Source organism: Aquila chrysaetos, chromosome 24, assembly GCF_900496995.4.
Source record: "Aquila chrysaetos chrysaetos chromosome 24, bAquChr1.4, whole genome shotgun sequence".
Lineage (NCBI taxonomy): Eukaryota > Metazoa > Chordata > Aves > Accipitriformes > Accipitridae > Aquila > Aquila chrysaetos.
In genome coordinates this window covers 13151516-13164003 of record NC_044027.1, presented here as the reverse complement: position 1 = coordinate 13164003, position 12488 = coordinate 13151516, and the positions used below count along the sequence as shown (strand labels likewise).

The 12488-nt window shown below is 36.1% G+C and overlaps 1 protein-coding gene across 3 annotated transcripts in view; it reads left to right on the top strand.

The window, feature by feature from the left end:
* Positions 1-12488, top strand: part of CDK5RAP2 (CDK5 regulatory subunit associated protein 2) — an 84916-nt gene that overhangs the window by 25973 nt on the left and 46455 nt on the right. For all 3 annotated transcript variants that reach the window (XM_030000196.1, XM_041119821.1, XM_030000199.2), the window contains 4 exons: positions 467-640; positions 7102-7199; positions 10218-10348; positions 11960-12075. In XM_030000196.1, the coding sequence (XP_029856056.1) occupies positions 467-640; positions 7102-7199; positions 10218-10348; positions 11960-12075 (519 nt within the window). The remainder of the gene's footprint in view (positions 1-466; positions 641-7101; positions 7200-10217; positions 10349-11959; positions 12076-12488) is intronic.

Below are 12488 nucleotides of genomic sequence, written 5' to 3'. Positions count from 1 at the left end.
TTTCAGTTTATTGTGCAGAAACTAGAAGTTGAGGAATAGGTATAGATACTGAAATATTTTATCTTCTTTTTTTGGAGCCCATTCAAAATGACATATGTGAGAAGGGAGCTAGCTGCCTGAATGTTAATGGACCCCTGCTCAGTTTTTTTTATAGCTGGAGGTATAACCCGGAAAACTACTGATGGTATTCAACCAGCAATGCAAAGAGTAATATCTGAGGTTGCTCTATACCTGCAGACCAAGGTGCATGCCTTGACTTATTTTTTAATACTTAAAAGATTGGATAGGTGGGGAAAGCTTCTGTTCGATCTTTCTTTCTTCTATTATGTTAAATCGGTAAAATATGGCACGTAAAGAACATGTGCCCGATCATCCTTGGATATTCTGAATTTTGTTTGTTTGTCTATTGTGCAATATAAAACTAGAGTAAATTTTGTAAAACTGTCTCATTGTTTTCTTTTGTTAGAAACTTGATGGAACAGTTAAAGAAAAGGATGCAGAATTGCAGGAGCTCCTGAATAAGTACAAGAACCTTCTAAGAGCTAATGAAGAACTTGAACTGAAAAATGAGGGCTTAGTAAAGGAAAAATGTGCTGCACAGTCTCAACAGTCAATCATCAAGATAGTCAGAGAGTTAGAGGTGAGTTTTTCATAACTTTGATCATTTGCAGATAAATACCTTGACTTGAAATTGAAGAGAATTTTGACTTTGGCTTCAAAGGTATGGACTCATATATGTTGTAATTCACCCATGTAGCAAGGGCTGTTTTTCCTTCATATCAGTACCATATCAAAATGTTCTGTATTATTAAAAAAGATAACAATGGTGTTAGTAATAATTGTGTCGTATGATTTGTATGTTTGCAGTGGTATTGATCTTGCATCATGAGAGTACATAGTATTGCACTCTGATGAGTTTATATGGCATCACTAAACTCTTTACTCTCAGAAAGCACGTAAAATGTTTTGCCTGCCATAAAAAGATAGAGTTTTGTGCTCATTAGGGCAGACATATTTCCCTGAGTGGGAGGGTATCTGCATTTCTGAAGAGAGGTGCAGAGGGGAGTTTGTGTACTTCTAATAGATAAGGGGAAAGATTGCACAGAGCTAGTGACTGCAGGAGATAAATGGGGTGTGAGGATAAAAAATATAGACGGGAGTGAAGATGTGTCTAGGACAAGAAGAAAACTACTTTAAAGCAAAGAAGAAAGGAAATAGTACCAAAATATATATATATATATATGTGGACAATATATGCCCATTATTTTATTTGATGCCATAAATTGAAAAGACTTGTTAGTACCTGAAATCAGAGGTCAAAATTCAAAGTCTTAAAATGTAGAGTTTCTTCCTTCCCCCTTCACCTCCCACTTCTGTACCAGCAAGAAGAAGTCAGGTACTGTTAAGAAGTTTTTGAATCACTTGCTGACTCCATCAGTGCATTTTTTTATTACTGTGTACAGATTATTGAACAAGTAAGCTGCTTTTGAAGGTACATTTCTCATCTTTTTTTTGTGTTGTTTGCAGCCTAGTATGCTAAGGTCTCCAAAAGCATCAGGCAAAGTAGAAAGAATTAGACCAGTACATACTAATGATGGAGAAAGCTATTTCGTTTCTTTAATAATATATTAGTCATTAATGAGATTTTCTCAAGGAAGTTTAAAATAAAGTGACCCAATGGCAAAGGAAACATGAGTGCTGTGTCTTGTGTCATGTTCTGAACACACTAGTGATGAGGTGCTTAATATGTTATGGGCACTATTATTAAAAAAGGTAGATGCAAGCACACATTGAGTCATGGGTTATTTGACAAGCTCGGAGTAAAGGAGCTGCATCACTGTTTGCTAGGGTGCCAGTGCAGCGTATATCAAAGTATATATGAATATACATCCAGAGAAAATACAGTCTGTAAAAGGTTGAGTAGAAATTCTACCTCTGTAAAACAAACTGCAGTGCATGCACATAACTTCTGTCACAAAGGGACCTAAGAGTGATGGAAAATCATACAGAATTAATGAAAATCAAACACTAACTTTCCTCTATACACCCCACTTCCAATACGGGTGTATATCCAGGAGAGAGAACAGTGGCAAGCAAAGCCATGCATGGTAATGACCCAGTACCCACCTTCTAATCACAATCTATTCTCTATTGCGGGTTCACTTAGTGATTGTGAACAATACCTAATCACAGCCCATTGTCCTCTCAGCTCAACTTCTGTGTAAGGTATCTCCTGTAAGAACCCACTTTGGCATATTAATCATAAGTTTTTGGACACAGATTATCCAAAGCTCTGCTCTTATTGCCTGCCTTGGACTCTTTGATGACTTTACAGTGCTGCACCAACTCTCAACAAATGCACAGCTGGATCCTCCCCACCAGAGAGAACAGAAACCAAGCTCTTCTAGCCTCATTGATCTTTAAAGTTGAAGATACTGAATTGAGAGATGCAGAACTTTCTCTCTTTCATCATACCTTTTTAGTTTATTTTAATGTAATGATAAATTTTAAAGCAACCAACATCCAAAGCCCTGCTGGGTGCCTTGGCCAGGCCAGGGAAGATAAATGACAGTTTCTAATTAGAGTTTGCATTCTTGAGCCACTGTCATGGGCTGGAGAGAGACTGTGCGAGGGCACTGATAATTAGGTTAGTCATGCAACTGCTGACTTTGGTATCTGTGAAGTCTTGGAATGAAATGTATTTTACAGCCAAGGAATTTAGAAGTGCAGTGGACTCCATATAATTTTGGAAACTTTAGTTGGTTTTGGGCTTACTGCTCTTCTCTCACAACCAATACTTCTCCACTTAAAAGCTCTTTTTTGTTGGAAGCATTTGTTAAGTAAATATATTTCTAACACAGATTTTTAGAACTTTGTGGTTCATTTTATTACTGAGAAAAGCAGCAAAACTGAGAAAAGTGGCTCTTGCTCAGTCCTTGAGCTGTGTTTCTGGGTTCTGTTGTGTTGCACATGTAATCTTGCACATGGCGTATGCTGCAGTAAGGGGCCACAGTGATAGAAGTTTTAATTCTAAATTGATTTCTCTAAGTGTAAAAATAATTGTTGGATTTGCTGTTATGTAGGCTCTTGTGATGTCCATTTTTGGGAGGGGGAGCTTATATACCACTTGAGACTGGAGTAGGAAATGTAGTTAGCTGATACACTGCAAGGCAAATCTGATGTTTCTGCAGACACAAGTCAATTCTGAATTCCTGTATGATCAGCAGCTTATTTGACTTTGGTTATAATTACTCCTGTATTTAAGGAGTTAATACTGTGCAATCAGGGAACTGAAGAATACTGTGGGCATACAGTTGTGATGTAATTTGCTGCAGCTGGAGGCATGATAGTCAATGCATGGAAGTTATTCATGTAGCTAGCTAAAGCATTGCTGTTGATAGGTGTCATAAGAATTGGAACTGGTGCATTTGTTGTACTGCAAACATGTCTTAGCTGTTGAAATTGATGCAGTGTGCACATCGTTGCTGAGTCGTTGTGATTATGGGAAGTGGTGTAGTTGACTTTATTTTTTATACAAGCATCCTGTCTATTAAATAGTGATCAGTGCATTGTAGTTGTTGCTTTCAGTCTCTTGAAATTGATGTTGTGAGCATATAAACAGGGTGATAGTTCAATTTCTGATTTGATGAGATTAGTTTATAGCTGAAAACAGCAATCTTTTTTGTCAATATCTATGTCTTAACCACTTTAAACATGATGCTTTTTACCTGTGACACTGAGCATGGCCTTGGTGATGGGAATGGATGTGGTTGGTGCGTCTCACGATTTCCATATTAGCAGGAATTTAATCTTAGTGGAGTTAGCCTGATGAAGTGATACTTGGACGTCTGTATATAGTCCGCTAGTCTTGCCTCACACATCACCAAGAAGGGCCATAAGTTCCCCGCAGTCAACAGCTTTGTGACATTTTCTGTGGTTGACATGACATCTTCTAAAAGTCATCAACAAAGTCTTTTGCTATAGTATTTTCATCTTTAGATACATGACTTAGTGGCCTGTAACAATTTTAACCTTATTAGCAATTGTTTCATTTATGGTAGACCACACATAAAGTTTACTGCAATGTTAGAAGAAATTACCAAATTTTGGTACTGGTGGATGGATGGATGAATCAGTGATGAGGTGTAGGTTATGGCCTTCTCTTAATCATTCATCCTCTAACCTTCAGAGATTTTGAAGTGATCCTGATAGTTGTTGGAAGCAAGAGAGTATTCAGTGAGGCAACCAGATATTCTTGTGACTTTGCCAATAAGTTATTTATTGTGGAGATATAAACCTTTTACTTTCATTGCTTACGATTTAAGAAACCTTTAATGAAAGTAAGTTATGTTTTCCACCACTGCTGCTTAGCAATAGTATTTCAGACTTAAATATAGACTTTAATGTATTAGATTGCCTCCTTTCATGGGAATATAAATCTTTCACTGCAATATGGTCCTGGATGTCTTGCAGCTATCTCCTCTAACACATTTTCCCTCACACCATGTGTCAAGAGGTTTAATGTTTCATTAACTCCCACAGCATTATGGTCTATTTAAGTTACAGAGCTGCCTTATGTTTTGTGTACCGTTGGGGAGTTGATTGGAATAATTCACTCCTACGCTTTATTTAGAAATGACAGTGATAATGTAAAAAAAAAAAAAAAGTTCATGCTGTATCTTCTCATCCTTATTCATGAAAGATTCTGAAAAATCAAGAACACTTCTTCATGATTTTGCTAACCTCTACCTAGCTAGTTGAATTTAGAATTTAATAATTTGTTTATAGTCTGTGACATTTGGAATTAAGAAACAGCTCGTGTCTCCCGTTACGCAGGAAAAAAAAAAAAAGAGTTAGGAGGATTTCGTGAGCTTACTGAGATTTTGGTACAAATGTAGAACTAAATTAACATGTGAATTCTAAAAGAAACATAGGAAACCACAGCACGGTTCTGTGTATAACACTGCTTTGTTAATATAGCAGTCATAGACCCTGAACAATTGGTGACAACCGTTATCTAATTTGTGTACCGTAAACTCTTCAGAGTGACATTACTTTGCCAGTGCTTCAGAAAGAGCTTTTAATTAGGATATAGTTCTGTAGTGTCTTCAGTAATAATTGCAAGGCTTGTATCAGACATATGGAAGAGTTCACTAGAAATTTTAACAGACTGTTAACTGACTAAATTAAGTCAAAAGATTTATTTCTTCCTGTTGCTTTCTACGTCATTGATCAGTGTCATTGTGATCAAACTTTTTCCAAGTTAAATTGCAATCTGTGTATGTTTAGTGACTGTTCTTGAAAGGCTGAGATTCCAACACATTGATAAGACTCCTTAATTCAGGCTGTAAGATGTACTTTTTTGCATGGTTTTTTTTTGTGAGATTTTTTTATTAATGGGCTCTGGATCACCCACCTCCATCTGTTTGCCTTTGTGTTTCTCAGTACTCAGTCAGCAGAAACCGTTGCTGCGTGCTCCTCCTCTGCTTATCTAGATAATAAGCTTGAGATGAAGCTCAGTATTTTGCACTTCATATACAGCTTAGTATTTAATGTATAAATTGCACTAGAACCTGGAAACGTTTGTTAGAATACAGCTACTGTTAGGAATGATGGTAGCTGAACATGATACATGTGTACAAAGGCAAGGACACTTCTTCAAAGAATCTTTGTCGTTAAATGGTAGGAGCTACTCTTTCTGCGGTAAGATCTGACATGCAGATTACCTTAACGGGAGTAACTTCATCAAAACTTGATTACACTTGCAAAATATTATTTAACATATTTGCTAGCATACTGTGAAGTATGAGTGTAAATAATTAAAAGTAAACAACAGTTGTCCTTGCTTTTGTACTGTTTACTTTGCAGAGTACCGAATTTTTCAAATTAACAGAGGTTTTGCATCATTAGTGTGAATTAGTGAGTTTCTACTGTAGCAGAATTTTTGTTGCAGTTCCTTCCGTAGGAATTGCAATTGGAATAATAACAGCTGCTTAAAACTCCTGGGTGTAGATTTCTTCCTTATTATTGATCTGTTCGCTAATGATTTAGTATCTCTTGAGGGTTTTCTTCGTTGAGATTCCCCCTTAGCTGTGGCACTTTTTTTGTTCTTCCTTTCAGTTTTCAGTCGAAAAAGAAAACTGAGGGGAGCAACAAGGCCTGCTATTCTCAGACGGAGGCAGAATATGTGTGTCTGACATTAATACATCTAAATTTGCTATAGATATCCCAGTTATTTTCTCTCCTGAGGTGGCTGATACCTTAGATATTTTTATGTAATAAGTGCAAGCAAATACTCTTTTAAATAGCTGCATTTTTTTGCCTCCTGCTGAAAAAGTGGCTGTATGGTTGTTTTGGAGTGAAAAAAAGTCTCGGGAAATTAGTGGATCCTTACTGAGAATGTTGCATAAGAGTCTGGATTTATTTTAATAATAATAATAATATACTTTCTGTGAGCAAGACTGCAGGTAAACAGTTTTCTTTTATTTGCACAAGTAAAGAAGCAGGTTGTAGTGACCCAGCTGTGCAGAAAGCTGACTCAACGAGCCTGTATCTGACATGTTCATCCTTTATTTGTCGGCTCGATACAGTCCTTTTTGTTCAGAAATGGAACAGAATTTGCAGAAACCCCTCCCCCAAAGAAAGCCAGTTTTATCTAGAACACAGAGAGGACCGTTAGGACAGTCTTCTAAAATGTGGGCTTGGAGCTTGGGCTTGTCTACTTTCCCTTCCCCTCCTCTGAAATAGCTACCTGCCACATTGTTCCTGGGTTGTTGAGTTGTAAGCTTTGGAAATGAGGATGCTACAGTTGGGGGGGGGAAACCTTTTTAGACTGATCAAAATGATGAAGCACTGTTTAGATATGTGACTCACGGTAGGTAAATAGTGAAACAGTATTTGCCTCCTTTAATAATAGCTGGTTTTAAGTATCATGAATAGTTTCCAGATTCATATTAGGCTTTGGAGGTGGGCAGTCCTCTTCAGCAAATTTGGATTTCTGCTTCTTTCACATTTTCTTCAGGACACAGGTATACATATAGCTGTAAACATGCGAACTAAAAAATTACGTTGTAAGCTTTGTATGTTCTTGTTTTAATTTAGGAAAATAAAGAAGCTGAATATGAAAAGCTGATCCTTGCTTTAAGAAAAGAACAAAATATTTATTCTACACTAGTGAAGACCTTCAAAGAATCGGATAGGTAAGTACTTCTTCTGTTTTGGTGGATAATCTAAACTCAAAGGGCAAAAGTCAGAAGTTGTGAAAAAAAGGTGCAGCTTAACTGGAGTGGTGATTAATTTGTACTGGCCAATTGTTCATAAGGCATAAACTACCTGAAGTAGTCTCCTTAAAAGAGAAATATTTTTGTAAGTGAGGTTATGTTATCTAAATTACTTAAATGTTTCTGAAAATATTTCTGTTTGGATTGGAATCTTGGATGAGCCAGATTTCCATTTAGGTACCAAAGTAAGCAGCTAGGTTTTCAGGAGTTACGTGTCCTTGTGTTGGAATATAGAGGAAAAATCAAATCGCAGTGAACTTTTGGGTGCTGGATGTTTTGCCATGGTACACTTCTAAAATACAGATAATGCTTATCTTAAAAGTGACACTGAGAATTTTTATGAGAATATAAGCCGGTAAGATTTTGGAGAAGGTTAAACAAAACATAATAATTGAGGTTTGCATAGTATGCTTTCAGTGTAAAGCATTCAGAAGTATGGCAGGAGCAAGTGTTTTTAACCTTTTAAAATCAAAGTACACAACATTTTAGAAAGAAATCTGTCACCTACTTTGTATCCTATTATTGCTTGGCAGTTGAAGAGGAGACATGATAAAATAAAGAAAATTCTTAGCCTTTAGGTAAAATAAATTTACATGTTTTATGAAAAATCTACTTTTATTGTTATAATTACAAATATCTTAATTAGGTATTGACAGCATTTGAGAGCTAGCTCCTGACTCTTCCTGCCTGAAGGCAATGGTTATACCTGCCAACTTTGTGGGAACGTGTGTTTGTATTTTGCAGTTGGTTTATAGACCACTAGAGTTTGGAAACCATAAAGTGAATAGCACTAGAGTAGATGAGATCTGGTATTTGAATTAAGCACATTAACAGTAGTGCCATTAGAAATAGTGATACAAGTCAGATTATGGTGATTATTTCTTACCTCTGGGAAAAGAGCAATGTCTTCTGTAACTTTTCTGTTGAACAATCACCAAATGAAGGAAGAACCCAGTTTATTTTAATATTTCATATGGAGGGTGTGACCTGACATTGAAACACATTCTGTGGGTAAGGCGATTGTCAACGCTGTCTAGTAATGACAACAAAGTAACATAGCCGTGATCCTAGTTTTTCTTAGAATATCTTTCTAATGAGGAAAATTATAACTGTAGTTATAATTGTTAGGGTAATAGGAGTTTTGCAATTAACTTCTGTAGGATCAGGATCTTTAGTTCTGTTTATTTCATATGGACTTACAGGATGCACAGAGCAGTGCATGTTACGCAGTGATTTGCAGTGGATGCTGAATGATTCAACAATAGAGCTGGAAGTTGGAGGCAGGTCTTCTTATTTCTCCTCCTCGTAGTTTTGTGGGCTGAGATGTGCTGTAAATCTCATCATGGAAGACTTGAACCCCTAAAGTTCAGGGGAGCTGATAAACAAGCCCTGCAGATAAATTCAGCTTCCTAATTTGTGTTAATTGCCGTCAGCAGTGACATGGATTTTAGGGAAACATCCGTTTTCTTGCTGACATATCTTCTTTTAGGCATTATTTATTTTAAGCAACATGGATGTTTTTTTTTTTTTTTTTTTCGAAATAAGCTACCGGATATCAGGACCAAGACATTTCTTGTCTCTCCAAGTGGGGAATCAATGCTTTTTCTTATAAAACCTTTAATGCATGGAAAGGAGAAAATGTGCTTACTTAGCTTCCAGTAATGTGTTGGTTTGTTTTTATTCTTAATTTTTTGCTGAGCATTTAAGAGAGCTTGCTCTTCAAAGATACTCTTGAACGAGGGAGAATTGTTTAAAGCAGTAGTTTCTTGTGCAGGAAACTGACAACAGCACGCTTGTCAGAAGGCAGACTGAGAGTCTTTTCGTACATGTTGCCTTTTAATGAATGTGTTTCTGCAATATGCTCTTATTCTCATGCAAGTATGATGTGCTGTATGTTCCTGTATCGCCTCCTATAAGATGGATTTGAATTTTTTTTTAAAGATTCCTAAATTCTCTGGCATTTAGTGCAGTGGATTGGAAATTCTACAGCAGCTTAATTTATCTTAAAACACTGAGGTTCTGAGTGAAGTAAATGTGAAAATAAATAATACTATGAGTTCAGTAACACCTTGTTATTTATTTGTTATTAAATCCAATTTATTTAATTTTATTACAGTTTCAGTTTTTAGTGTACTTAAGTCTTTTTACGGACTGATCAGAACTGTCTTGTCGATGTTGTTGAAGGATATGGGGAAGATCTAGCAAGGGACAGCTAGAGGTGCTGAGACAGTGAGGCCTGAGGGGCAGTGACTGATGCTAAAGAAAGAGCTTCAGTGGCCACCTTGGAAGAAAGCTGCTTAAAGAATTAATTCACCTTGACAAATTATCATTTCTAAGTTTTGGCATTTACACCCCATTGAGATAATTGAGACAATTTAGAACTTAAAAGGTCTTTTTACAGACTGTCGGGTAAATGAAGAAATAAAACAGTTAGTTGTGTCTGGGTCATATTTTCAATGAAACACGATTTTTTTTTTTTTTCTTAAGTGGAGCATTAGATTATATAGTATGGTTCTGTAGCAAGGGAACAAAGTTTCCATGGTCACCGTATAGTGGAATACACAGTGCCATCAGTATTATGTGATAATGATACTTTCCTGGCATACTTTTCAGAAGTTAGTAATTTTGATTTTCCTTAAAAAGAATTAGACAGAAGTTGGCTGGTAGAATACATCCGTCATGTTTAAGCTGACTTACAAGCAGCACAGCTTAAAACAGCAGGAAAAGGCTGTATATGTAAACGTTTAGTCTTATCTTTCTATGTAGGGATTTGATTGTGCTTATGAATCCAAATGATTGTAACTGTGTGATGAAAAACAGTGATGGCTAATGTGAAATGGGTTCTTTGTGGAAGCCTGGATGTATAAAAGATGCTGAGGTGCACAACAAAATGTTTTGAATTGAATCTTGATGATATTTTTTTTCTTCCTTTTTTAGTATAAATAGCTTGCAAACAGAACTAAACAACATTTTCATGCTGCGGAAACAACTAGAAGACGACATTTTAGCTAATCGGAATCTACAGAAGGTCTTAGAAGATCAGATTAAGGACATTAAAAACCGACAAGGTCTGTATACATGCACAGCACATCCCTTTTATTGATCTTCTTGCACAAATGAAAACTGGTTTTATTACAGTCGGTTTACTGTGATGGAGAAGAAAGGTTTGAGAGTAGTAAAAGGTGTGAAAAGACTTCTTTTTGGCTTTCTACACTGAAAATTATTTGGGGGATTTGTAACAATGTCTTTGAGCAATCAGGGCAAAGAGGGACAGCTTTTCTCTTTCCATGCATCAAATGTTAGTAATTCTATGGCAGTTCTACTACAGTGATCATTTCAAGCTGCCTATGATTTTGTACCCATCGAATTTACTGTTTTCTGCAGAAGTCAGAGATTCCTGGCTTTGAATAAATCTGTGGGCATGGGATCACTTTCTGACCATGGAATGTAATTATTTCACAATACTTTGGTAAAGAGCTTGTGTCTCAGGAAATGGCTAGACTCCTTCTAACAGAAGAAGTATTTCCAAAGAAAATAAAAACAGCTAGCGGTTTTGTTATTTTGTAATTCAGAAACAGTAGAGCTTTTAAATATAACATAATATTCTAGCTTTTTTATTGTACTTCTTTGGAGGTGTTTTTAGTATATACTTAGATACAGAAAAGAATAACGTAAGTGGACATTGTTAACTATAGTTTACTGCATACATACAGATGTATCTGTTTTATTCCATAGGGGATCTATAAATAACAATAAAGCCTGTTCACTTACCCCTTTCAACTTAGATTTTCAGTTTTAGCATCACTCCCTTGACAGCTATGATAAGTGACAAAAGGTAAGCTTCTGCTGTTTCAGAGTTTCCAACCTCAAAAGCACAGAGATGATGAGCAGCCAGGGTAGGCTAAAGGGTCTTGTGGATACTCCTGGGTTCTCAAGAGCAGTGGTGTTGAGGGTGAGGCTGCTAGGAATGAAGGCTCTAAAAATTAGTAATAATTTGTGAAGCTTTGAGTCCTTGCAGCAGCCATAGGATCAGTGTCAGAGCTGGGAGTAGGATTTGGATGTCTCGTCTTTATCCTAATTTAGATATGCTTTCTCCCTATGTAATGAGATATATTTATACAATTAACTGCCATCTATATTGTAAATGAACAGGTGTTTATTGAAACATAACAAATCATTCCTGCAGTTATAGAGGAAAGGAATAAGTAGTTATTTTCAATTCAATTAATGAAATCTTTTGACCCAAAAGCAAAATAGATTCAATAACTTTGTCTAACCCAGCTTTGCGCCTTGAGACCTTGAGTTCGTGTTCATAAAAATATAGTTAAAACAGAATAACTATTCATGCCTTACTTATCCTTCCTAAAAATTACTTCTAATTGTAATGCTAAATATGCAAATTGTAATTCAGAATTACATTCACAACTCATGCTGATAACCACAGAAAATACAGGCACAGAAAATAGAGCATGTCTACGTGTCAGAAGCACAAAGAAATATGAGGACAAAATTTGTTCAATTAAACAGAAAGCTTATTTTGGGGGATGAAACATTTTAACTGGCCTCCCACAGACTTACTAGTAGGTTCTTATTTGAAAAGTCCTGTCTTTGCATTTTATGCTGTGTTTTCCTGCAAATAGAGTTTCTGAATTAGTTCCTGTCCTTGGTTATTTTGACAGATGAAACACTGTCTTTCTGTGGAGATCAGACATCTTATATGAGTATCTGTTTAGGAGAGCAAGATCATTTAAGCCTACAGATAGACCATCTGTCTCTTGAAGAACTTAAGAAAAAGGTATTGATCTTTTTTTATTATTTACTGTTTCTAATGGCTTAATTCTGCTTTGTTTATAGTTTGTGTCTCTCTCGCAGAAAATTTTATTTAGGTACAGTTGGGTAGTTCTGAAAGGATTCAAAGTTCTCATTTCTGTGGTTTGTGATCCATCTTTTATAACTATTTATTCTTTGTTACACAACATGAGCTTCAGAATCAGCTGAAAGATAGGTGGCTTGCTGAAAAGGTTTTATGGTAGTTAGGCACCTGAATTCAAGTTTCATATTTTAGTCATCATGAAGTATACCAACTCCAGAGAAAAGTTTTTGCATTAAGTATCATACAGTGTGTATTTTATGCACTTTTATTAATCATGAAAATAGAAGTGGTATCTCTAATTTTTCTTCTGTATAGCACACTCCATCCCAGGTTTT